Source organism: Brachyhypopomus gauderio, chromosome 13 (assembly GCF_052324685.1).
Source record: "Brachyhypopomus gauderio isolate BG-103 chromosome 13, BGAUD_0.2, whole genome shotgun sequence".
NCBI lineage: Eukaryota > Metazoa > Chordata > Actinopteri > Gymnotiformes > Hypopomidae > Brachyhypopomus > Brachyhypopomus gauderio.
The window spans coordinates 7,306,030-7,333,705 of NC_135223.1; the positions used below are offsets into that span (position 1 = coordinate 7,306,030).

The window sequence follows — 27,676 nt, forward strand, 5'->3', positions numbered from 1 at the left end:
AAGCTCTGTTGACCGGGAGAGTGGAGCAAAGATGGCGGCCGGACCCGAAGCGGCCAGCAGCGGTCACGGTAGTGGCCGCAGCGCTTCAGCTGCTATGGAAGCATCGCTAGATCGCCGATTTCAAGGAGTTACAAACACAATGGAGTCGATTCAAGGACTTTCTTCTTGGTGTATAGAGAACAAGAAGTACCACAGCCTTATAGTTCGGTACTGGATGAAGTGGCTTAAAAAATGTGAGTTTCTGCTCTAGCTAGCGTGCTAGTTAGCTCCCCTAGCCTAGCCTAGCCTAGACCCGGATAACATAGCCTAGCCTAGCCTAGCCTAGACCCGGATAACATAGCCTAGCCTAGCCTAGCCTAGACCCGGATAACATAGCCTAGCCTAGCCTAGCCTAGACCCGGATAACATAGCCTAGCCTAGCCTAGCCTAGACCCGGATAACATAGCCTAGCCTAGCCCAGCCCGTGAGCTGTGATGCCCGCTGTTCCGCTGCGTCGTAACGGGGCTCTCTGGGAGGCTCTCTGGGGTGGTGACGACGCGTTTTTGCGTCGCACAGACGATTTATTGAAATTGCAGTTTGATTTTGTATTTTCCGCTGTTTTGGGCTCCTTCGTCCTGTCGCTAATGCTAACTCGCTCAGACCAGCGCGCTTGTACCGTTGTCTCCTCACAGCTGCGGGTGTAGGCCAGGCCGTGCGCTGCTGCAGCTAAACGAGCACACGGCCTCGCAAAGCTCTGGTGTCGGAACCGGACCTGTGTGTCCAGAGACGAACCGGACCTGTGTGTCCATAGAGTCCAGAGACGAACCGGACCTGTGTGTCCAGAGACGAACCGGACCTGTGTGTCCAGAGACGAACCGGACCTGTGTGTCCAGAGAGCCCATAGACGAACCGGACCTGTGTGTCCAGAGACGAACCGGACCTGTGTGTCCAGAGAGCCCAGAGACGAACCGGACCTGTGTGTCCATAGAGTCCATAGACGAACTGGACCTGTGTGTCCAGAGACGAACCGGACCTGTGTGTCCAGAGAGCCCAGATCTTAATGTTTTAGACATGTTCAGAGAGACTTCTCATCATCCATAAGCACATTAATAAGAAAACAGAAGGACCTCGGATCCATTATAGCTATTTACATGTCCAGTTAAAGCAAAGTTATTTACTTAAATATACATGGGCTGCGCGACGTTGCCAAAATCACCACAATGCGATTTTTTTAGTATGCAGTTTGTACTAGAATAGATTATTAAGGACATTGTATGAACCGTATACTTAATAAGAAAGTCATGCTTTTAAGAGTACAAATCCTGTAAAGAACCGTTTCTGTTATTTATTATCAATTGTTCTCCTGATGCTGTTATTGGGGTGCTTATTGTTGTAAACTATTGTAGTAAGTTATGCAACTTGTTAGCAGATATTAGAAAAATAAAATCTCTTTATAGGTATGTCATGTAACCTGTGCAGTGCACAAATGTCCTTAACTCTGTTCATATGAGATGAAAAGTCCCCAGTGCATGGTCTGTATTTCAGTAGTGCTCATTGACTATGTGCATATGGAAATTTGAGTTTACTTTATATAAACAGATCTTACACATTTATATGTTTGCATTCATGAAAGACGATCTTACAGCTTAGTTAGCCGTAGGATCCTAATGAACGATGAATCATTCAATGTGCAGTCAGCTTAAAACAACTTTGTGTTTGTTGTTTTCATCTTCTAGGAAAGCAAAACTAGACTTGTGTTGGTCTTTATTTCTAAACTCACTGCTTGTTACATGTTGCCCTTATTTAAAACTCTTGCCCTTGTTGCCCTTACTTAAAACTAAAATTTGATCTTAAAAAAGGACAGTGTCAAACTCCTTATGTCTCAATTATGATGAGAAAGATGTTATTTTAAATGTTATTAATTGAGAGAGAGATATATGTTATTGTTTTAAATGTTATTAATTGAGAGAGAGATGATATTGCGCCCGGAGATGTTGGGATTGGCTCCAGCCCCCCCCAGCCCCCCCCCCGTGACCCCGACTAGCGGGATTAAGCGGTTCAGATAATGGATGGATGGATGTTATTGTTTTGCAAGGCCGTGGATTTCTGCAGTCGAAAATGCTTCATTTTGCAGTGGCTTGCATGAAACTGGGTGGCCAAAATTAGTGTAAGGTTGTTGAGGTGAAGGGTTTTTGAAGATTGTTGAGGTGAAGAGTTTTTGAGGATTGTTGAGGTGAAGCGTTTTTGAGGATTGTTGAGGTGAAGCGTTTTTGAGGATTGTTGAGGTGAAGCGTTTTTGAGGATTGTTGAGGTGAAGCGTTTTTGAGGATTGTTGAGGTGAAGCGTTTTTGAGGATTGTTGAGGTGAAGCGTTTTTGAGGGTTGTTGAGGTCAAGCGTTTTTGAGGGTTGTTGAGGTCAAGCGTTTTTGAGGGTTGTTGAGATTAGGGCTGCCACAAACAATTATATTTATAGTCAACTAATCACCGATTAATTTTTTGATTAGTCGACTAATCGGATCATGTTAATTGAATATAAAACATACAGCTTATCGCACTAGAATGCAGCTACTATTATATAACCATCATTAGATTTCAGCTATATGCTAACTAAAATAAAAACAATTTATATCATAGTATATTAAACCTTTAATGAAATATGTAGCTTTTTGCAACAAACAATTATTAAAATAAGGATAAGGCACTGGCTTAAACAACACAAAAATAAATACATTAATAAATAATATTTTTTTAGGTATTTCTTTTTCATTTGTCTCTGGCATCAAACTTGGCTACATTTAAATCAAATTAGGTAGGTACCTGAAACTAAGGAATTATTCACAAAAATAAAGTTTTTGTCTCACTGACGTTACAGAAAACACATGAATGCATGCTAATGCTAATGAAACAATTCGCCATCGCTAATGTTAACTTGTACAGCTATCATGATGAGTAACTACTACTAGTTAACTCTTTGTTTACACTAATTTTAGCAGCTAACTAGCAGTTTAGATTACTGAGATGACGGTCCCTCTTCATCAGAATCATCACAGTCAGCCACAACATGCTTCAGGAGCTTGTGCTGCCGTGGAAGACAAGTTCTGCCTTGCATATATTGCATTGCACACGTTTCTCTTTCATTTTCTTAAAGTGATCCCACACTTTTGAGATCCATAGCCGGGTAACCATGATACGAGAGCCTGTATGTGTAATGTCCTGGGATGTCGTCCACCGTCTACCCCGGTTTCCACTACGGCGCATGTGCGTCAGACAGGCAAACGTAACAGTGGAAACAGCCCCAGCAGTTTGGAGAGAAAAAAGTAAATAAACAACAACAAAAAACGATGCATCAACTATTAAATTAGTCGTCGACTATTTAAATAGTCAACATAATCGTGACTAGTTGACTAATTATGGCAGCCCTAGTTGAGATGAAGTATTTTTGAGGGTTGATGAGGGCAGGGGCGCAGATGGCACTGGGGACGGGGGGGGGCATGTCCCCTCCAGATTTATATTGACCCCATCCGAAATCTAGCATCTACAAGCATAAACGTATATATTGTACAGCTTGGTCCTCCTCACTTCAGAATTTCCATCTGCGCCCATGGATGAGGGTTGTTGGGGTGAAGATTTTGTAAATGTGCCATATTTGGTGGTCAATTTTCATTTTTCTTCACCACAATCAAAATTTGTCTTCCGCTTTTTACCTATCTGTGCAGTTAGAACCCACACACACACACACACTAGTGATTACTAGGGGGCTGTGGATCACACGTGCCCAGAGCGGTGGGCAGCCCTAGCCCGGCGCCCGGGGAGCAGTTGGGGTTAGGTGCCTTGCTCAAGGGCACCTCAGTCATGGCCTCAGGTCTGGGAATCAAACCCACGACCTTCCGGTCACAAGACCAGTTCCTTACCGCAGTTTTTGAGGGTTGTTGAGGTGAAGTGTTTTTTAGGGTTGTTGAGGTGAAGTGTTTTTGAAGCAGGTTTTGAGGGTTGTTGAGATGGTAGGCTATATTTATTTGTCCATCAGAGGGTCACAGTGCCTAACCGCCCATATAATGTCTATACATGACAAATTCCATTTGGCCTGTAAATAAATTCACTTACTCTAGATTCTCTGTGAATGTTTTCCCCATTGTATTCACCATACAATGGGTCGTTGTACAGGTGGTTGACCTCTCCACAGGGGAACTGAAGACGGACTGGAATGGTACAGATGTGGGTAGGGTTATTTTCCTTCCCTTGTTAAAGGGAGCCATTGGACCTTCCCCATTAATTTTTGTCCTGGAATGTGGACTATACAAAAGCTATTTTTTGTTGTCGCTGTTATTTCTGATATAAAATGAATTGGTTTTATTCTGTACCTCCTTCAAATGTGTGTAAAAAAGATGTTGGCTATAGCAGGTAGTTAGAGGGGTCACCCAGCACACCAGGGTTTTGTTCTGGCTCTTTCACAGCATGAACTTTGGCCTGTCCCTGCACGGACGGGTCAGTCACCAGCTCATGTTGGTTTGGTGGTGGTGTGTGCACACCATAGCCGATTTCCTTTGGAAGTGGAAGGAGTCCAATCTGTTCAGGGTTTGGTTATTTGGTGCACACCAGAGTGTGAGAGGCAGCGTTCACCGCATTAACAGCGCAGCCGCACGTGGGTTTACTTTAATCAAACAAAAGTTGTCATGAAAACTCCCTCAAGGTGAAATGTGAACTCTGTGGTGCCCACAGTGTTTAGACACTGCTAGGTCAAATCCTTTAGCAGTGACATTTGGTGGCAAGAACTTTGGCTCTGTTGGCATATCTATTCGCCATGCGGTAGTGATGAGGGCTGTCGGGTCTGGCATCTCATGAACTCTGACCCCAGTGGAGGTGGTGGTGTAATTGGACTGAATAATGTCATGAACTCTGACCCTGACGGAGGTGGTGGTGTAACTGGTCTGAAGAGTGCTGTGTGTTTGTGTGGATGCACGGTGTGCGTGTGCAGCTGATTGGTCCTATATGTTCTGTCCGTTTACACTGGCCCCCTCACCAGGGCTCTGAGTGACAGGCAGTGTGATGTCACAGGTGTTACCCGAGTGACGGGCAGTGTGATGTCACAGGTGTTACCCGAGTGACGGGCAGTGTGATGTCACAGGTGTTACCCGAGTGACGGGCAGTGTGATGTCACAGGTGTTACCCGAGTGACGGGCAGTGTGATGTCACAGGTGTTACCCGAGTGACGGGCAGTGTGATGTCACAGGTGTTACCCGAGTGACGGGCAGTGTGATGTCACAGGTGTTACCCGAGTGACGGGCAGTGTGATGTCACAGGTGTGACCCGAGTGACGGGCAGTGTGATGTCACAGGTGTGACCCGAGTGACGGGCAGTGTGATGTCACAGGTGTGACCCGAGTGACGGGCAGTGTGATGTCACAGGTGTGACCCGAGTGACGGGCAGTGTGATGTCACAGGTGTGACCCGAGTGACGGGCAGTGTGATGTCACAGGTGTGACCTGAGTGACGGGCAGTGTGATGTGACAGGCAGTGTGTCATTCAGACATGTCACTGCTGGCGTTTTAAGGGACTGAAGTTGCCGGTCTTCATCCACCCAGCCCTCACAATGTTTTATTACACAGTGCGTGGTTTAAATGCTCAGAGTCGTGTGGTGTTCTTCATATGCCATTGCTCTCAGTGGAGTAGACACATGCTACATTAGTGCTGCAGGCCCGCTGTGAGCAACGGCTACGGCCCAGCTGTGTCTACAACTACGACATTCGCTTCCGTTTTGGCTTTATACAAGAGTTAGATGGTGTGTGGGGTGCTCTTGATCCCTTGATTCCAATAAAGGTCCAAAAGCAATATTTTAAAATTGTACTTAATAAAAGGCTTTTTCTAAGACAAATATGAAATTCAGAACATCTTTTTTGGTGAAATACAGTAACGTTTTAGGCCTTTTTGCTTCAGCCCTTGTAATTGTTTATGGTATTATATATATTATACCATATATTATATATACTAGCGACCCACAAGTGTCAAGCTGCCACCAGTGTGATGTGAGTTAGCCGTGGCTACATGACATGCAGGAATGCATCTGTTGCCTGAAGCATCCTCTCCAGAGCCCCTGTGAACAGACATTTCCATCGACAGTGCAGGCATTTAAATACACATTTCAATGAAAAACCAGATTTACTTGAAATGCAGTTTGGAGTCCAAATTTAGTTTCTCTAGTTAGAACAGAATAATGTTGGATGCTCCAGACATGATTAACAAACACTGCAGTTCAGTGTTCACAGATGTCTCTCAGCACAGGTGTAGTATGTGCTGGAGAACAGGTGTAGTATGTACTGGAGAACAGGTGTAGTATGCACCGGGGAACAGGTGTAGTATGTGCAGTGCGTTTGGTAGGTATAAGAACCTGAGCTGCTGAGTTTGGGTTGTACTAGAGATGGTTGATCAGTTTGACCTACATCACCTACAGTGATCAAGGCAGGAAATGATGATTGTAAAGAGCGAAGCTCAAATGCATAAAGGACTACGTGTCCCACATTATTTTCCAAATGATATTTTCCCCTGATTTTCCTAAATGGTCGATGCCAATGAGCCAGTATAAGTCATCACCCGTTAGAGTATAAATTGAATTTTATTGAACAAACATCCCAATGATAACAGTATATTCTTCAAAAATAAATAAAGCTCAAAATGTACTGTTCCAAATTATTATGCACAGCAGAGTTTCAAACATTTTATATGAATTTTCAGCATTAGGAGGTCACATTCACTGAAATAGAAAGCTATTTGAATCAAAAACATCATAACAGGCCAAGTTACATGTTAAGATAGGAACCCTTCACAATTCTTGCATCCATTGAACTTGAGTTTTTGGAGAGTTTCTACTTGAATTTCTTTGCATGATGTCAGAACAGCCTCCCAGAGCTGCTGTTTTGGTGTGACCTGCCTCCCACCCTCATAGATCTTTTGCTTGATGATACTCCAGAGGTTCTCTATGGGGTTGAGGTCAGGGGAAGATGGTGGCCACACCATGAGATTCTCTCATTTTATGCCCATAGCAGCCAATGACACAGAGGTGTTCTTTGCAGCATTGTCATGCATGAAGATGTTCTACTTTTTGTACCATGGAAGAAAGTGGTCAGTCAGAAACTCTATATACTTTGGCGAGGTCATTTTCACACCTTCAGGGAGCCTAAAGGAGCCTACCAGCTCTCTCCCCATCATTCCAGCCCAAAACATGACTCCACCACCTCCTTGCTGACGTTGCAGCTTTGTTGGGACATGGTGGCCATCCACTGGGTCTATCTACTCCGTGCACCAACCATCCACTACTCCATCCATTACTCCATCCACCAACCATCCACTACTCCATCCACTACTCCATACGCTACTCCATCCACTACGCCATCCACCAACCATCCACTACTCCATCCACCAACCATCCACTACTCCATCCACCAACCATCCACTACTCCATCCACCAACCATACAATACTCCATCCACCACTCCATCCACCACTCCATCCACTACTCCATCCACTACTCCATCCACCAACCATACAATACTCCATCCACCAACCATCCACTACTTCATCCACTACTCCATCAACTACTCCATTCACTACTCCATCCACTACTCCATCCACTACTCCATCCACCAACCATCCACTACTCCGTGCACCAACCATCCACTACTCCATCCACCAACCATCCACTACTCCATCCACCAATCATCCACTACTCCATCCACCAATCATCCACTACTCCATCCACTACTCCATCCACCAATCATCCACTACTCCATCCACCAACCATCCACTACTCCATCCACCAACCATACAATACTCCATCCACTACTCCATACGCTACTCCATCCACCAACCATCCACTACTCCATCCACCAACCATCCACTACTCCATCCACCAACCATACAATACTCCATCCACTACTCCATACGCTACTCTATCCACCAACCATCCACTACTCCATCCACCAACCATCCACTACTCCATCCACCAACCATCCACTACTCCATCCACCAACCATACAATACTCCATCCACTACTCCATACGCTACTCCATCCACCAACCATCCACCACTTCATCCACTACTCCATCCACCACTTCATTCACTACTCCATCCACCACTTCATTCACTACTCCATCCACCAACCATCCACTACTCCATCCACCAACCATCCACTACTCCATCCACCAACCATCCACTACTCCATCCACCAACCATACAATACTCCATCCACCAACCATCCACTACTCCATTCACTACTCCATCCACTACTCCATCCACCAACCATCCACTACTCCATCCACTACTCCGTGCACCAACCATCCACTACTCCATCCACCAACCATCCACTACTCCATCCACCAATCATCCACTACTCCATCCACTACTCCATCCACCAATCATCCACTACTCCATCCACCAACCATCCACTACTCCATCCACTACTCCATACGCTACTCCATCCACCAACCATCCACTACTCCATCCACCAACCATCCACTACTCCATCCACCAACCATACAATACTCCATCCACTACTCCATATGCTACTCCATCCACCAACCATCCACTACTCCATCCACCAACCATCCACTACTCCATCCACTACTCCATCCACCAACCATCCACTACTCCATCCACCAACCATCCACTACTCCATCCACCAACCATCCACTACTCCATCCACCACTTCATTCACTACTCCATCCACCACTTCATTCACTACTCCATCCACCACTTCATTCACTACTCCATCCACCACTTCATCCACCAATCATCCACTACTCTATCCACCAATCATCCACCAATCATCCACTACTCTATCCACCAATCATCCACCAATCATCCACTACTCCATCCACCAACCATCCACCACTCCATCCACCACTCCATCCACTACTCCATCCACCTGGACCATCCAGGGTTGCACAACACTCATCAGTAAGCAACACTGTAAATTAGTCTTCATGTATATCTGGGCGCACTGCAACCGTTTCTGCTTGTGAGCACTGGTTAGGGGGCCAATAGTAGGTTTACGCACCACAAGCCTTTGAAGGATCCGACACCTTGAGTTTCGCCGGACTCCAGATGCACCAGCAGCTTCAAATACATGTTTGCTGGTTTGTAATGGCAGTTCAGCAGCTGCTCTCTTAATCCGATTAACTTGCCTGGCAGAAACCTTCCTCATTCTGCCTTTATCTGCACCAACCTGTCGGTGAATCAGCCACAAATCTCTTCACAGTGCGGTGGTCACGCTTAAGTTTTCGTGAAACATCTAATGTTTTCATACCTTGTCCAAGACATTGCACTATTTGACACTTTTCGGCAGCAGAGAGATCCTTTCTCTTTCCCATGTTGCTTGAAATGTGTGGCCTGCTTAATAATGTGGAACATCCTTCTTATGTAGTTTTACTTTAATTGGGCTCACCTGGCAAACTAATTATCAAAGGTGTCTGAGATTGATTTCAGTGGTCCCAAGTGCCCTGAGACACAATACCATTCATGAGTTTAATTGAGAAACAAAAAAAATGTTTCTTTATGACACTTCAATCCAATTTGCAGAATAATTTGGAACGCAGCCCAAACGCATAAAGAACGCAGCCCAAACGCATAAAGAACGCAGCCCAAACGCATAAAGAACGCCGCTCAAACGCATAAAGAACGCCGCTCAAACGCATAAAGCATTATAAAGAACGCAGCACCAACACATAAATAACTATAAAGAATACTGTTCAAACGTAGTATGCACGTTGAGTCCTAATGCCCTCTCAGTTGATCTGATGGGTGTTTAATGAGTGTTTAGTATTTATTTTATGGTCCATTGTTCCTAATACTATCGGTACCTGGGATTTTATGCCAGCCAATGTATTTAGTCTGGGAAAGTTGTTGTTGTTGTTGGTCTGTTATTGTTATTTTAGCCAGTAATGAAAGTTGATTACAGGGAGTGTTTTAGTTTCTCCATAAAAGCGTATACACTCACCGGCCACTTTATTAGATACACCTTGCTAGTAACGGGTTGGACCCCATTTTGTCTTCAGAACTGCGTTAATCCTTCATGGCACAGATTCAACAAGGTACTGGAAACATTTCTCAGTGTCGGTCCATATTGACATGATAGCATCACACAGTTGCTGCAGATTTGTCAGCTGTACATCCATGATGTGAATCTCCGGTTTCACCACATCCCAAAGGTGATCTATTGGACTGAGATCTGGTGACTGTGGAGGCCATTTGAGTACAGTGAACTCATTGTTGTGTTCAAGAAAGCAGTATGAAATGATTCACACTTTATGACATGGTGCCTTATCCTGCTGGAAGTAGCCATCAGAAGATGGTACACTGTGGTCATAAAGGGATGGACATGGTCAGCAACAATACTCAGGTAGGCTGTGGTGTTGACACGATGCTCAATTGGTACTAATGGGCCCAAAGTGTGCCAGGAACATATCTCTCACACCATTGCACCACCACCACTAGCCTGAACCGTTGATACAAGGCAGGATGGATCCTTGCTTTCATGTTGTTTACGCCAAATTCTGACCCTACCATGTGAATATTGCAGCAGAAATCGAGACTCATCAGACCAGGCAACGTTTTTCCAATCTTCTATTGTCCAATTTTAATGAGTCTGTATGAATTGTAGCCTCAGTTTCCTGTTCTTAGTTGACAGGAGTGGTACCCGGTAGTGTTGTCAAAAAAATCGATATATCGATACATATCGATACTGAACATTCTGAAATGGTACAATACTCGTTTCCCTTAAGTATCGATTCTTTTTACATAAAATGCGCGTTCGTTTGACCCACCTAAGCTGCCGTAATGCACAGGACAGTTTGTAATGCTAATATGGCAGCTAAAGCAAACGCAGTGCTGTTGGATTCGAAAGCAGATACAGATGGAAAACCGAAGGACATGAACAAGCCCGTTTGCAAGCGGTGCTTTTGGAACATTTCAACGAAGGGCGCTAAAGCCTGGTTGAGTGACCATAGCGCTTGACTCCGCGCGCGGTGGAGGCTTTATACTTTACGCTTTGCAGTGTTGTCTGAAACTATATGTGGTAGTATAAAAGAAACACCCCTCAAAACAGGGGAATGAACACTTACCTGACGAATTTTAATGCTGCTTTGTGTTTCAGTGTGTTTCAGGTTTGAAAAGTGCTGCAATTTAGGCTAAAGTACTTGAAAATGTTGAAATTGTAAATACTTCATTTCACAACAAATATCTGTTTGACTGAACAGTTTTCTTGTATTACATTAACAAATACGAGCCTCTTGTAATTCCAGGATGAAACATGAGAGAACGTGAAGACGTTAAGATTGGGCGTTTTGAAAATAAACAACCATTAAATAATGTGATATTTCGAATCATTTCGAGTATATGTGTAAATATTTAACTTAATTAAGTTTAATGTGCTGGGAAATATTGGTACAAGCGCTTGAATTGAACCCTGCAAACACGACTTTGTTCATTGTGCTGAGGCGCGGTGCGCGCAAAGTTACAAAATTCGAGAGGTGCACGACCTCACGTGCGCCGCGCTTCAGCGCGATGAACAAAGTCATGTTTGCAGGGTTCTTTCACCTTGTGGAATTCAAACACTTGTATGTCACTTTCAAGGTCCATTTCAATATTTCCCAGCACGAGCAAAGACACTTTGTCAGACGTTCAAAAGACGTCCACTGAAAAGCCAGAATGAAAGTTTTAGCGACGTCTTTTTTAAACGTCTATTACTGCCGTTCAGTTGCAGTTTTTGCACGTCCTGACATCCAATAAAGGTCCTAGTCAGACGTTCAGATAGAAAACTCGTCATAGACGTTCATGTTAAGTTAAAAGGTTAAGGTTAACGTCCACCAGACATGCAAAAATGGGTCTGGACTGACCAACGTGATACAGACTTGATTTTAACGTCTTTCTGACGTTGCATGTTTGTTGGGATAAGTTAAATATTTATACATATACTCGAAATTATTCGCTTTTTTATCACATTATTTAATGGTTGTTTATTTTCAAAACGCCCAATCGTAACGTCTTCACGTTCTCTCATGTTTCATCCTGGAATTACAAGAGGCTCGTATTTGTTAATGTAATACAAGAAAACTGTTCAGTCAGACAGATATTTGTTGTGAAATGAAGTATTTACAATTTCAACATTTTCAAGTACTTTAGCCTAAATTGCAGCACTTTTCAAACCTGAAACACACTGAAACACAAAGCAGCATTAAAATTCGTCAGGTAAGTGTTCATTCCCCTGTTTTGAGGGGTGTTTCTTTTATACTACCACATATAGTTTCAGACAACACTGCAAAGCGTAAAGTATAAAGCCTCCACCGCGCGCGGAGTCAAGCGCTATGGTCACTCAACCAGGCTTTAGCGCCCTTCGTTGAAATGTTCCAAAAGCACCGCTTGCAAACGGGCTTGTTCATGTCCTTCGGTTTTCCATCTGTATCTGCTTTCGAATCCAACAGCACTGCGTTTGCTTTAGCTGCCATATTAGCATTACAAACTGTCCTGTGCATTACGGCAGCTTAGGTGGGTCAAACGAAAGCGCATTTTATGTAAAAAGAATCGATACTTAAGGGAAACGAGTATTGTACCATTTCAGAATGTTCAGTATCGATATGTATCATCCTGGAATTACAAGATGCTCGTATTTGTTAACACAAAAGAACTGTTCAGTCAGACAGATGTTTGTTGTGAAATGAAGTTACAATTTCAAGCATTTTCAAACACAAAGCAACATTCATTTGTTTGTTTATAAAAAAAATAAAAAGGCTTTAAAACGGAAATTAGCACCGTATCTGACTTTGGTATCGAAAATGGTATCGAATTTCAATATTTTTTTAAGTATCGTATCGAAGTTGTAATTCTTAGTATCGTGACAAGCCTAGTACCCGGTGTGGTCTTCTGCTGCTGTAGCCCATGCACCTCAAGGTTTGATATGTTGTGTTTTCAGAGATGCTCTTCTGTATGCCACGGTTGTAACGACTGGTTATTTCAGTTACTGTTGCCGTTCTATCAGCTCGAACCAGTCTGGCCATTCTCCTCTGACCCCTGGCATCAAGAAGGCATTTGCCCCACAGAACTGCCGCTCACATGCTCTTTTTCAAACCATTCTTTGTAAACCCTAGAGATGAAAATCCCAGTAGATCAGCAGACCAGCCCGTTTGGCACCAACAACCATGCCACGTTCAAAGTCACTTAAATCACCTTTCTCCCCCATTCTGATGCTCGGTTTGAACTGCAGCAGATTGTCTTGGCCATGTCTACATGCCTAAATGCATTGAGTTGCTGCCATGTGATTGGCTGATTCAACATTAGCGTTAATGAGCAGTTGGACAGGTATACATAATAAAGTGGCCGGTGAGTGTATGTTACATACACACGGATGTTACACTTCAACAGTTTTCCAGAGCGATGTTCACTCAGCTCACCAGAGTGAACACACTCCTCTCCAACGAGCTCACCAGTGAGAGCATCCAGTCCAGTTTCGAGTTTTTTTGATTGTTGTAAGCAAATATGGAAATTAATATGCATGCAGTGAAACAGAAGAGTATCTCAGAGCTTCAGTGAGCCCAGCTGACTGTGAGATGGTTGTAGCACTGGGCACTGTTCTTACTGCCTGAGTCCGACCGCTGTTATTACTGTACCCGGAGTGCGTGAGTGTGAGTCATGTTTACAACCTCAGGACAGCAGCCTCATTCTCCTCCTCCTCTCTGCTCAGCGGATGCCAACCACAGGCTAAACCTCTTCTACATCGCCAATGATGTCATTCAGAACTGCAAGAGGAAGAATGCTATTGCTTACCGCGCCACTTTCGCAGACGTGCTCCCTGACGCCGCCCTGCTGGTCAGGTCAGTAGCCTATCCTGTGAGTGTGTGCACGGTCATTCACTCTTGTTTTTAAATGTCTGAATTAGTGTTTTGTGTGTGTGTGTGTGTGTGTGTGTGTGTGTGTGTGTGTGTGTGTGTGTGTGTGTATGTGTATGTGTATGTACGCGTGCACGGGCATTAGCAGGGATGCTAAAGTTCGAAAGTCAGTGGAGAGGATATTCAACATTTGGCAAGAGAGGAGTGTTTATCCGGAGGAACTGATCACAGAGCTGAAGACTGCTCTGCAGAAGAAAGAGCAGGCACCCCCTACTGGTAACTGTGTGGTTTGTTTATTTATTTACCTCTGCAGAAACAGTACGTCCATTCTCATTGACTATAACAGACTGGATGAATTATTAAGATTAACACGCAGAAAGATCTCTCTGTCTGCAAGTTTTAAATGAACATTTTAAATGAACATTTAAGTGCTGATCCTTTTTTGAATCCTGGGGTTTGATGTACATTATCTCTGTAAACCAAGGGTCGGCAACCTATGGCATGCGTGCCACCGTTGGCACGCCGAGGCACGTGACACGCTGGACCAGCATCAGCAAAAAAATTATAAATTAATATAAATTATTATATTAATGGATTATACTTTCGCGAGTGACCGTGTTCAAACTCGCCTCAACAAACTTTAAACTCGCCGCCATAGTGGCACACTCATAGACTAGACATGTTAAAGTTGGCACTCCATGTCTCAAAGGTTGCCGACCCCTGCTGTACGTCATCATCATGAAACCTCACAGTTTTACACTTTAAACTGATAATGTACTTACACTGTACTTACACTGTACTTACACTGCCAAAACTATTGGGCCACCTGCAGAATACAGAGAGGGACTGTTTGTAATCTCTTATGTTGTTTTATCTTTCCCTTATGTTGTCCCTCACCTCCAGTTAACCCCAAAACTGCTCTGAAGTCCAAGATTGTGGCTGAATTTGCAGTAAGTGACTGTCAAAGTCAAATTTATTTATGTAGCGCTTTTCACAACACATGTTGTCACAAAGCAGCTTTACAATCGTATGGGTCCAAATCCCTAATGATTACAATTGCTAATTACAATTGATAATTACAATTGTTGGGGGGGTGTCTAAATCCAGATTGAAATAACTGTTCTGTCTGTAAGAAATTGGCCTATAGTTGGACAGTTCCTGGGGATTAAGACCAGGTTTGTTAATTAGCGGCTTGATGACTGCTAGTTTAAAAGAACTGGGAATGTAGCCCAGGCTCAGAGAATAGTTAATTATAGTAAGCAACGGTTCTACATTGCTGTGCAGTAATTCTTTAAGTAGATGTGTTGGTACAGCATCTAGTATGCATGTGGAGGGTTTAGCAGATTCCACCAGTGAAATAAGCCCCTCACGACCAATTGGGGAGAAGGACTCTAACAGGGCGTCAGAGCTGACCAGACAGCTGTCAAGGTGCATTGACTCTGAGATAGCACTACTAATTTTTTCCCTAATTTTATCAATATTATCATTAAAGAATTTCATAAAATTGTTACTGCTACACTCTAGTGGGATTAGTGAATTGATTTGATCATGGCTCCTCGTAAGGCTGGAAACAGTTTTAAAAAGGAGTCCTGAATTGTTTTTCTATTAAGGCCGATAAGTATGAGGATTTTGCCATGTGGAGGGCATGCTTATATTCAATAAGGCTTCTTTTCCACGATAGTCTATACACTTCCATATACAGTCTATACATCTGCGCGGCTCGTTTGGGACTACGCGTGTGCTGGTTGTACCATGGCGCTATTTTTCTCTCCGTGGCTCTCTTATATCGTAGTGGTGCAACTTTGTCTAAAGCTGTACGAAGGGAAGTCTCGACGTGCTCGGTGAAACGCTCTAGTCCTTCCGGAGCTACAGGTGAATCAGTGTTTGTCAGACCCGGTAAAATATCAGTGAGCGCGGCTATGGTGCTGGGTGTTATAGTACGTTTACTTTGGTAGCGGGACAGCTGATGAATGCCGTCAGTGAAACACAACTTGTACGGTAGAGCCACCTTTAGAACCCTCTCTAGAACCTTCTCCGGCGTGCTTGCGTCTGCCCTCTAGTTGGCGCTTGACTGAACGTTTTCTTCCCCTCAGCCACACGCACTGATGGAGCGCCTGGGCACATACAAGCGCTCTCTGGAGGAGAGCGACTTGAGGGAGAAGCAGCTGTGTTCGCTCCGGGTGGACGTGTGCAGCACGGAGGCCCTCAAGAGGCTCAAAGGTGAGAGAGTTCTCCGCTTCGTTTGGGAGAGGGTCAGGGTGGCTCTGATGACGAGGAACTCTGAACTGAATCACTTCTTTCCTCTCCCTCCATCCCTCGTTTCAGATAAAGCAGGGGGGAATATGTTCTCTAAAGACTTTGAGGAGGGCAGTGGGAAACTCCAGGAGTTTGTAAAGATTCTGGAGGCGCAGATGCAAGCAGGTCCCCCTCTACTGGAAGCCCTGGGGAATGCAGACGTCTTCTATGAAATGCAGTACAAAGAAGTCAAGATTGTCGCCAATGTGAGTCAGCCCCAGTTATTCGGATGGACCACACTTAGCTGTTTGCTCCAAGTGTTCCAGAGTTTGGAGTAACTGGCCTTGGCCAAAGCCCATTAACAGTGAGAGTAATAATACACTGTAAGAGAAAACATGAGTCTGTTAGCCAATTACCAGTGCAGAACTAAGAAAAAAGGCATCCCCTTTGCTGTAGGGATGTCATGATGCCAGAATTATTAAGCCTGGTTTATACTTTCGCGAGCGACCATAGCGCGTGGCTCCGCCCACCTCGCGCGACCCTGCGCGAGCGGTGTAGGCGTTTATATTTTCGCGAACGTCGCGAGCGTCGCTGCAGTGTTCTTCGAAACGATAGGTGGCGATAGGTGGCAGTGGAGAATAAAAAACCCCTGCAAAACCGGGGAAAGAACATTTTTACCTGACCAGAGACCGTATTTAAACACAACAGGCATCAAACGTAAATATGGCTTTGCAATGTTGTCCGAAACGATACGTTAACAAATACGAGCCTCTTGTAATTCCAGGACGAAACATGAGAGAACGTGAAGACGTTAGACGTCTGGGCGTTTTAAAAATAAACAACCATTAAATAATGTGATAAAAAAGCGAATTATTTTGATTCATTTCGAGTATATGTATAAATATTTAACTTAATTAAGTTTAACGTGCTGGGAAATATTGAAATGGACCTTTAAAGTGACGTACAAGTGCTTTAATTCCACCTTGTATAGGTGTATGAGCCCGGCAAACATGACTTTGTCCATCGCGCTGAAGCGCGGCGAAGTTACAAAATTCGAGAGGTGCCCTCGCGCACGGGCGGAGCCACAGCGATTACGTCATTTTCGCCGCGCGGACCCTCGCGCCGCGAGCGGCGCGTCAAGTATAAACCAGGCTTTATTAGTCAGCACCAATACCACTAAAACTCTCTGTTTCTTTATACCATCTTGATACCATGACAAAAGATAATCCAATAAAATGATTGTACAGTGATCTGTCACCACTTCGCGCTCCGGCTTTTGTGGCTTCACTCTTTCACATGTTTTTATAAGATATTAATGGGGAAAAATAATTTGCGGATCTTCACTTTTTCGCAGGTTTTCTATGGAATTCGATCGGCAGAAAATACATATATTGTGAATTTTTACATGAAAAATCCCAAAATGTACAAAAATCTATTACAAATATTAATTCTAACAATAAAGAAATGTTATAAATAATAAATTAGTACAAATTACAGTAAATAGTGCCTATTTACTCTAGGAAACAAGAACCAGCACGCGTGCCTGAAACGCTACTCGCCTACATGAGATTGTAAACAACTAGAGAAGTGACAAACCAGAGTGCTGCTTTGTATCGCAGTGCCTGTTTGGCTCAGTACAGTGGCACTTTTCGTCTGTGATATTTTGTCTACTGTACATTTGTAGAGTTCCTATGTTTTTTTTTTTCTAGGAACTCAAAACATTTTTACAGTAAAGTAAGTGTAAAGTTACAATTCATGCACAGAACAGTGTGGGAATGGTTATTAAGGGAATGGTAAAGGTTTATATAGTGTAAAAGTGTGCGAAGGATTTATAAAGCCTTAATATAATATATAAATACTTAAATATACCGCTTCTACTTAGCAGATTTTCGGTTATCACGGGTGGTCTTGGAACATATCTCCCGCGATAAACGAGGGATTACTGTATTAAAAAGTATTTTGCCAGCAAAAAAGTGTGATTTGGTTACCAACTGCACCAAATCTTTCCTCATGTTTGTTGGTGGTGGTGTTTTAGCGTTCTTGTCTAATAGCGTGTAGGTTTGTTATGCTGCCCTCCTGTGGTCCGTGAGAGCTGTGAAACCTTTGGTACCTTCACTACCACAGGAACCGAGAACCATAATGATTTCTGAACTTTGGTATCGACTTGTCACCAAAGTATCTGTTCTTGCGAGTTTCCGTACTTGACTGTATTCTGTTTCTGACCACAGCAATATACAAAAATCCTCTGGATATCCCAGAACTGCTGCTGAACATCTGGATGCTCTGGATAAGAGTGCGTGGCTCACGTTTTAATGCGTCTGTCTCCACACAGGCCTACAAGACCTTCGCTAACCGGGTGTTGAATCTGAAGCGCAAGCTGGACGCGCTGAAATCCACCCTGCCAGGTGCGGACGACTCGCCCATTCCCTCGCCCTCCGAGGACGCGCCCTCACCCACGGGCTCAGAGTCGCCCTTCCATAGCCTGGGGCAGAGAGGCCAGGCCCCCGCCGAACGGGATGCAGCCAGAGCGGCCGAGCAGAAGGACAACCGCTCCGTGGAAGACATGGACCTGTCTGAGGAGGAGGAGACCAGCACCTCGGGAATCATCGGTGAGGTTCTGTTTCGGCACTCTGGGTTTTAGCATGTAGAATGGTTCATCTCACCAGTCACATTACCAGAGGGTGTCTGACTGTCGGATTGATACTTTTGAGAGGACGTGTTGGGTAATAATATTGATCAAATTTCTGCTTTCATGCAAGACTGCGAACAGTGAATCCTACATGCTGGATAGGTGTGCAGAACCTTTTTCTAGAACACTTGCAAAGTAAAGACAAAAAAATGGATCTAAGATGTTCTAAACATGGTTTAAAATGTTTTGTCTGTAATAGTTTACTGTTAATGTCCCATATCAAAGCAGTTAGTAGCAGTCTAAAGTAAGGCATCGATTGTAGCCAGCAGTGAGCAGAATGACAACAGTATGGTAAAGCAGCAGCATCAGTAGGAGTGCACGTTAACCAGTAGGAGTGCACGTTAACCAGTAGGAGTGCTTTTTAGCCAGTAAGAATGCTCACCTGTTGTGCTGTCAGAACTAGATATGATCAGAACGTAGTGCTGGGTGTTAAAACGATATCGATATGTTTAAAAATATAAATTTTTCCTCGACGACGATAAGCTTGGGCAGTAGAATTCAATAAACATTTGTTTCCATTTACTGCCTTGAGTAGCACCGCCAACGGAAACAATCTGATGATGATAGCACACTATCAGGCTGCACGCCGAACGTGCTGCAAATACTCTAAGCAAATTAATCAAAATGAGGACATGTGCACTACATTTCGGAAACTCGCTACAAATTCAGAAATGCCTGCCACAAATCCAGCCACAATGCAATGGACGTTTTTCTAGATGAATTCTTTTACGCAGGCACTCTGTTGACCATAAACAACTATTGTGTTACATAGTTATATATTCCTTAGCTAGCTATTTATATAGAAACTACATTGTATTAAATGGGATTCTAAGCCTTAGTTTCTGTCTAAATACCTAGCTAGTTTCTACATTTAAAGAGCATTTAGCTTACATGTAAAATAAAGTGATAAGCGATTTTACCACGGGTAAGAAAAATGATTCAATGTCTCAAAACGATTCCTCAAAATAGACTAAACACAACCTGGTAAGATGAAGGGAACAACACTGTAGGTTTTTAACTAGAAACAAGAGTCGTGTTATACAGTACCTCATTACGTAGAACGGGACTGAATTAGTAAAGCTCTTTAAATGTAGATTGCTAGATAATTAAGCCTGAAAAAGTGCATTCCTTAGTTTTCGTTAAATACATAGCTACATTTAAAGACCTTTCCTCATGTATTTAAGCATTAAAAAGTTTTTTGGCTAAACATCTAGTTATCTATCTAGCTACATTTTAAAAAAAGCTTTGGAAACATGTGAGACATGTGCTTTATGTGGTATAGCCTACACATCCAGATAAGTCACCAAAATAAAATTTAAAAACACGTTAACCAGACATTTCGGTCCTGTGAGTAGTTCATTGAGCATTCTAGTTTTGTTTTGCTATGATGAACAATTAAAGATTACGGTTTATTTATGCATACAAACAATGGAAATCGCGAGTGTCCTCTGCAGCGTCTTTATATGTGTGCAAACCAGGGGAGTCAGATTCTGCCCAGGAGTCGGAACAGTGCCATTCAACTTAATGAGAGACTTTGTTAGGGGATTTATAATTCACTTTCTGTGACGCTCAGTCAGAGCACTCTGAGGGGCAGAAAGACGGAGAAGGGAATGAACAAAATCTCAGTTACACCTTTACTATCTCTCTCTTCTTATTAAACTTTGGAACCCGTGTGTTGTGAATCTGTGTTGCGGACTGAACAAATTTATAATGCTGTTTAAGAACCCTGGTGGCTATAATCTATGTCTGAAGATGATATCAAAACGTTTACACTGTATGACAACTCTTGTGAATAACAATCTGAAGGTTTTAGCCAGAAACAAGAGTTGTGTTCTAGTTGTGTTCATTTCTCACTTAAAGTATAAAGGAAATAGTGATTTGATTTATATCATGATTATATATCGATATCGACTGATGTGAAAAAAGTTATCATGATGAGATTTTTCCCCATATCGCCCAGCTCTATAAGAATGTTTTGTGCTGTTCCATCTACAGTTGAAGAAAAAAAAGAAAAATCATCTCCTGCAGTTTCCAAAACAACAAATGCAACAGCAGTGAAGTCCACACACATCGTGTCCTCTCCTACTGTAGCCCCTCCCACAAAGCCAGCACCTGAGCCTGCAACCAATGTGACCCTTCCCTCACCATCTCCCGCCCCCACCACACCTGGCCCTGTGACTGCTGCAAGCTCCGCCCCTCTGCAGGTGAATTTGGCCAATGTGGATCTGGGCAAGATCAGCTCCATCCTCAACAGCATCACTAGTGTGATGAAGAACACAGGTGAGCATCTTTCTACATTCTCCTCGGCCAGTAAATACAGCATGCGCCACAGTGAACGCAGCTCTGCGCCACAGTGAACGCAGCTCTGCGCCACAGTGAACGCAGCTCCGCGCCACAGTGAACGCAGCTCCGCGCCACAGTGAACGCAGCTCCGCGCCACAGTGAACGCAGCTCCGCGCCACCGTGAAAGCAGCACAGTGAACGCAGCTCCGCAGCACAGTGAACGCAGCTCCGCAGCACAGTGAACGCCGCACGCGCCACAGTGAAAGCAGCACCGTGAACGCAGCTCCGCGCCACAGTGAACGCAGCTCCGCGCCACCGTGAAAGCAGCACAGTGAACGCAGCTCCGCAGCACAGTGAACGCAGCTCCGCAGCACAGTGAACGCCGCACGCGCCACAGTGAACGCAGCACCGTGAACGCAGCTCCGCAGCACAGTGAACGCCGCACGCGCCACAGTGAACGCAGCACCGTGAACGCAGCTCCGCACCACCGTGAACGCAGCACCATGAACTAGTGTTGCACGGTATACCGATACTAGAGTAGTATCGCGATACTTCGTCATTAAAAACGGTACTATACCCAGTTTGCTTAGTATCGGTGCTATAGGACTAAGTGCGTGTTTTTTTTTTTTTTTTTTTTTTTTTTTTTTTTTTTTTAAGAGCAGTATTTCCAAAGAGTGCCACATGGGGGCAGTGTGCGTGTACAGCAGTGCAGCGCTTGCCTCCTCTCTGCAGAATAAGAAGAAACCGTGTACGATGGCTGATAATACAAGCAATATTGCGGACCGTCCTCAGCTTGTTGAAAAACTACACGCACGAAGCGAAATATGGAATTATTTGCATACATTTGAGACAGTCATGGCAACCCCGTGGACACATCAAAACCGGTCTGCAAATGGTGCTTTAAAGCTGTACTAACCAAAGGAGCCAATCGATTCTTTTTACATAAAATGCGCTTTCGTTTGACCCACCCAAGGTGCCGTAATGCACAGAACAGTTGGTAATGCTGAAATGGCAGCTAAAACAAACGCAGTGTGTTCGCAGCTCGTCTTAATTAAACAAGGAAAGCAGCAGAAGTGCTGTGTGGAAATACTTTGGATTCAAAGCAGATACAGATGGAAGGACATGACCGAAGGACATGAACAAGCCAGTTTGCAGGCGGTGCTTTCGGAACATTTCAACGAAGGGCGCTAAAGCCTGGTTTATACTTGACGCAGCGCGAGGGTCCGCGCGGCGAAAATGATGTAATCGCGGTAGCGTCGCGCGCTGTCAATTCGCGAGGTCGTGCACCTCTAGAATTTTGTAACTTAGCGCGCGCCGCAGCGCAATGAACAGTCATGTTTGTAGGGTTCATACACCAACAAGGTGGAATTAAAGCACTTGTACGTCACTTTCAAGGTCCATTTCAATGTTTCCCAGCACGTTAAACTTTAGTTAAATATTTATACATATACTCGAAATTATTCGCTTTTTTATCACATTATTTAATGGTTGTTTATTTTCAAAACGCCCGATTTTAACGTCTTCACGTTCTCTCATGTTTCGTCCTGAAATTACAAGAGGCTCGTATTTGTTAACCTAATACAAGAGAGCTTGTTTCAAGCATTTTCAAGCACGCGGACAAGGTGTGCGGAATCGCACGCTACGGTCACTCGCGAAAGTTTAAACCTAGCTTAACACAACGAATCTGGCCAAACACCTGAAGGCATGCATATTTGTACAAAACATTCCAAGAGTTTGGTGATTATTCCCATTTCTAGTATTATAGCATACAAAATTATGTGTCCGATTATGGTATCCTAGCAAATGTCATATTCGTGGTTTAAGAGCCGTAAGTGCGACAGCATACAGGGAGAAAAAAGAGTGATCGTACTACAATGGATCAATCATCTATGAATACTGAACTCTAATACTGAAGTTTTAGTTACTTAAAGAGTTAAAGTTGTTTAAAGTATACTTAAAATACACTTTTTGCACTAGCATTTTTTAACTTCTAAATGTGAATTCCAGAGTGCACTACTATTATTTATGTTAATTTATATTAATGTGCAATTATTTATTTTTCTGTTTTAATGTGGTAGGGACTACACCTTTTATTTATTTGACATTTGTGAAACAAAATACAATATTCATTTGTTTGTTTATAAAAAATAAATAAAAAGCCTTTAAAACGGAAATGAGCACAGTATCTGACTTTGGTATCGAAAATCGTATCGAATTTCAATACTTTTTAAAGTATCGTATCGAAGTTGTAATTCTTAGTATCGTGACAACACTACCATGAACGCAGCTCCGCGCCACCGTGAACACAGCACCCTTCAGTTGACCCAAAGTGCTGCACAGGAGATATACTAAACAAAAACAAGCAAACATTAGACAAAGTAAAAACAATTAATTTGCCGCCAATATAAAAGAATAGAAATGAGACAAAAATAAAAACAGTAGAATAATGGACAGTGACCAGGCCTGTCTAATATAAATCGGGAGGTGGTTCCGTAATGTAGGAGCAGCGTTTGAGAACCTCGAACCCCTCTGAGCTTACACTTTGACCTCGGCACGTTCAGGAGCATCTGATCAGCTGACCTGATTGGGAGCGTGTAGATAAAGGAGCTCAGAGAGTTATGTTCTCCCTCTTAGGTGGATCTCAGGGCACACTGTTGCACTGTTGAGTGTCAGGCCGACAAGCCTTCTGTGGTCCATGGCTTCTGAGGCGCTCTCACGCTGTTTGAACGTACACGGAAACGAAGCAGCTGTGTCCACTGTGTGCTTGTGGTTCATATTTGTTGAGTGTCTGGGCCTCTACTCCTGCTTCTCTGCAGGTGTGAGTCCGGTGTCTCGCCCCTCGCCAGGAACGCCCACTACGCCGTCTAGCCACACCCCCTCATCGAAAGCTCCTGGTCCTGGTGGAGCTCCTGTGTCCAGCCCGCTGGCGAACATCCTGTCAAGAGTGGACATTTCTCCTGAGGGCCTGCTCAGTGCCCTCACCAAGACACAGACACACGGACCTGGCCTGCAGGGTGAGACACACGCACACACACACACACACACACACACACACAGACACACTGACTCACCAAGACACAGACACACGGACCTGGCCTGCAGGGTGAGACACACGCACGCACGCACACACACACTCACACACTCACACAGACACACTGACTCACCAAGACAGACACACGGACCTGGCCTGCAGAGTGAGACACACACACACTCACACAGACACACTGACTCACCAAGACACACACACGGACCTGGCCTGCAGGGTGAGACACACACAGAGACACTCACAAATATACTAGCACAAAGCATGGTGAGGTTTTACTTATCAGAATAGTTTAGTGAAATGTTCTTGAAGGGAGTTAAGACGGTGGACAAACCCCTTGGTTTATATATATATATATATATATATATATATATATATATATATATATATATATATATATATAATATTAGCCAAGTGTTTACTACTGAGAGCAGTGGATTATTGACCCATCACCATTCTCTCTACATAACTGTCTTGGATGTCCTACTTGTTGCCCCCCCCTCTCCTTCTCTCTCTCTCCTTCTCTCTCTCTCTCAGGTTTGTCTTCTCTGTTGTCATCTGCCCGTGCGGGCTCTCTCACCTCCCCAAACTCCGCCTCCTCTTCTTCCACTTCAACAACCTCAACTGTCACCACAGCCACAGCAAGTCCAGCCACTAGCACCTCCCCAACAACCCCAAAGACCCCAAAACCTTCTGGCAACAACTTCAAACGCGAGTCGGAGCGAGAGAGAGGGCTAGAGTGGGAGAAAGTGAAAGAGAGAGAGAGGGAGAAAGAGAGGGAGAGGGAGAAAGAGAGGGAGAGGGAGCGAGAGAGGGAGAGGGAGCGAGAGAGGGAGAAGGAAAGGGAGAGGGAGAGGGAAAGAGAGAGGGAGAGAGAGAGAGAGGTAGCCGTCATGCCCAGCCTGGAGTCCAAGATCAACAGCTTCCTGCAGGGAAACCCTGGTTTCAGTGCCCTGGGTCTTGGCCTGGATGACGGTGGCAGTAACAGCCCTCTGCTGGTAGGGGGCGACGCTGCGGACGGCACGCCGGTTCGAGACGAGAGTGGCAGCACGCCAACGCAGGACGAGATGATGGACACACCGTGTGTGCTCCCTGACCCCCCGAAGGCCGGCCGCCCCGGAGCGCTCTCGCCCACAGCCTATCACAGCGAGCCCTGGGACACCGCCCTCACACCACAGGACGCTCCCGTGGAGGATGAGAGGAAGGACTGGGACTACCGCACACCCTCCTCATCCTCACGCATGCAGGCCTTCAGCCCCGGGGGCAAGGGTGCTGCCAAAACCAGACAGCAGGATGGGGTGAAGAGAAAGGGCGGGGCAAATGCAGGCTCCGCCTCCTTTTCTGCACAGGACGTGGGTGTAAAGGCTAAAGATGTGAAGGGCGGAGCCTCTCGCCGGCTGAGTGGCGGGTCCCAGAACGGAGGGAGAGAGAAGGAAGAAAAGGGGAAGAAGGGTTCGAAGAAGGAGATGGCACCCGGAGACAGCGAACACTATCATCGCATCCAGACCGTGGTGTCTGCCTCAGCCGGCAGCGATGGCACGCCCATAGAGACGCTCGGGTACAACCGCATCCAGACCGTCGAGAGCATTCGTGTGATTGGCCGGGGTCTGAGGAGGGCAAGCGGAGCCGCTTCCAGAGCGGGAGGGGCCTGGTATGAAGAGGAGGAGTTTATGGAAGCTCCACCTCCACGTCACCCTGGCAATCATGTGCCTGACGGTTCTGAAGACCTGGCTTTGGCTCCTCCCCCTGTACATCTGGTACCCCCAGGGCAGTACCCACCTGCCCCCTACACCAGTGAGGACCCCACCCGTCCAGCACCACCTCACACCATACCACAACACCACCCTCCTGCTCCTTTCTTTCCTGCACCTCCAGTTCCACCCATGCCACAGCCCCCACCCCCTCCTGTGGTTCCACCCACTGCCCCACCCATGCCGCAGGCCCCCCCAGCCCCTTCCCGAGACTTCCCTCTTTCCCCTACCTCTGCCGTGATGGTTGGCGGGGTTCTAGTGCCCATCGACCGAGTCCTGCCCCACCCTCCTGCAAACCTCCGCCCCGAGGGTGGGGGTCGTGGGAGCGGGCCGGGCAGCTCGGCCTCAGGTCGGGGCAAATCCCACTCGCTCCTGCGAGATCCCCTCCGCCCGGGCACCATCAAAGAGCAGTTTGCCCCTCGGCACGCGCCTCCTCTCCACCGCCCCGGGACGCCGGGCGTGCCCCCACCCCTACTGGGCAGAGGGCGAGAGGGGCCCGGCCCTACTTCACCATCCACCCCCACCACGCCCTGCTCGTCTGCAGACCCCCGGCCTCTGCTGCCCCCCCCAACGCCGGCCAGCGCCCAGCGGGGCCGCCATCCCCCCTCCCCCCTCCCCTTACCCCGCATGCCATCCCAACACCCTCTGCTCCACTCCCCTCAGAGCTCTCCTCTCACCCAGAGACCCTCCCCCCGGGGGCCCCTCCCACTGCCCCTGCCCCTCCCACCACCCTCTCTCTCCAGAGAGCCTCTGTTGCCTGGGATAAAACGCCCTGGCCCCGCCTTCAGAGGCGGACCTCTGCAGCCACCCAAGAGACCCTTCCTGCCTCCTCGTTACTAAGGTCACCGTAAGGCTCAGGGTCATGGTGCACGATCTAGGAAGTGTAGGGCCTCCTCAGTTCCCAGGCTGTAATCTGAGCTAAACTCAAACATAATCTGAGCGCATAATCCCAGAGGCCCGCCTCCAGAACGTTCCACCAGGGCACAAAGTAGGCCGGGCCGACCCCGCCAAAGAGACCCCGTGGAAACGGCCGAGATTCAAGGTGGTTATTGAGTTCAGTTTTGTGTCCTTCTTTGTGAGGTGGATGAATGAAGTGTGTGTGTGTGTGTGTGTGTGTGCGCGCGTGTGTGTTTGCGTGTGCGCCCGTAAGCATAAGAGTGTGAGAACATGTGACAGCCACCATGCTCCCATTACCTAGGCCTCTGGTTCAAAATGCAAAGTTTCCTTCTTGTAAATGTGCCCCCTAGTCCCGTACGAATGCGTCCTGCTTTAGAGGACGCCAGCCATTAGCACCGCGGCTGCCCCAGGCGCTCCGTCCCTACCTACCAGAACGCTTCACCTCCGCTCCAACTCCAAACTCATTACAGAGCCTTAGAATAAATGTTGGCCAACCACGATCACTCTGAGTGTTGCTCAGGCCTGGTCCAGCAGGGATGAGCCTGGTCTGGTCTTCAGAGAGCCACGCGGCTGGGGCTGTGGGGATGTGAGCCAGCTGTGAGTGCTGGAGCCCCCAACGCCAGCGCAGAGTCCCTGCCGCTTCTGTCCTGGTGTCACTGTTGATGTGAACGCAGCAGCTCTCCTATGTATCACTGGTAATAAAAACCCTGCTCTGAGAACCGTGCCTGACTTGGGCAGTGAGAGGATGCTGTTGTTTCTTACCCATACTGACGATAATGCTGTGTTCTGTTTGGTTTGGTGTGTTTTTTGATTTTTGGTTTCTAGAACCGTGAAGACATGTGACTAAAGCTAGTGCATTTTAAACCTGATTTGTTTCTTATCTTTTTTTTGTTGTTGTTTTGCCCTTTATTTCCGCAACCTTTCCTGGGT

At 45.7% G+C, this 27,676-nt stretch overlaps 1 protein-coding gene across 2 annotated transcripts; it reads left to right on the forward strand.

Moving 5' to 3' along the window:
* On the forward strand, window positions 1-27,615 carry rprd2b (regulation of nuclear pre-mRNA domain containing 2b). Of its 2 annotated transcripts, none has more exons than XM_076970518.1 (10): window positions 1-233; window positions 13,704-13,833; window positions 13,994-14,124; window positions 14,752-14,798; window positions 15,942-16,068; window positions 16,174-16,349; window positions 18,416-18,692; window positions 20,768-21,052; window positions 23,872-24,069; window positions 24,636-27,615. In XM_076970518.1, the coding sequence occupies exons 1-10, from the start codon at window positions 32-34 to the stop codon at window positions 26,687-26,689; spliced, it is 3,627 nt and encodes a 1,208-aa protein (XP_076826633.1). In that variant the 5' UTR covers window positions 1-31; the 3' UTR covers window positions 26,690-27,615. The 2 variants fall into 2 exon arrangements, with proteins under 2 accessions (XP_076826633.1, XP_076826634.1); XM_076970519.1 differs by having other exon boundaries at window positions 13,997-14,124.
* The last annotated feature ends 61 nt before the right edge of the window (window positions 27,616-27,676 follow it).

Excerpts from the sequence above, each read along its gene's own strand:
- rprd2b (XM_076970518.1), top strand. The coding sequence starts at position 32 with ATGGCGGCCGGACCCGAAGCGGCCAGCAGCGGTCACGGTAGTGGCCGC. Across the intron at positions 16,069-16,173 it reads GGCCCTCAAGAGGCTCAAAG|ATAAAGCAGGGGGGAATATG; the intron begins GTGAGAGAGTTC and ends CCCTCGTTTCAG. Across the intron at positions 24,070-24,635 it reads ACACGGACCTGGCCTGCAGG|GTTTGTCTTCTCTGTTGTCA; the intron begins GTGAGACACACG and ends TCTCTCTCTCAG.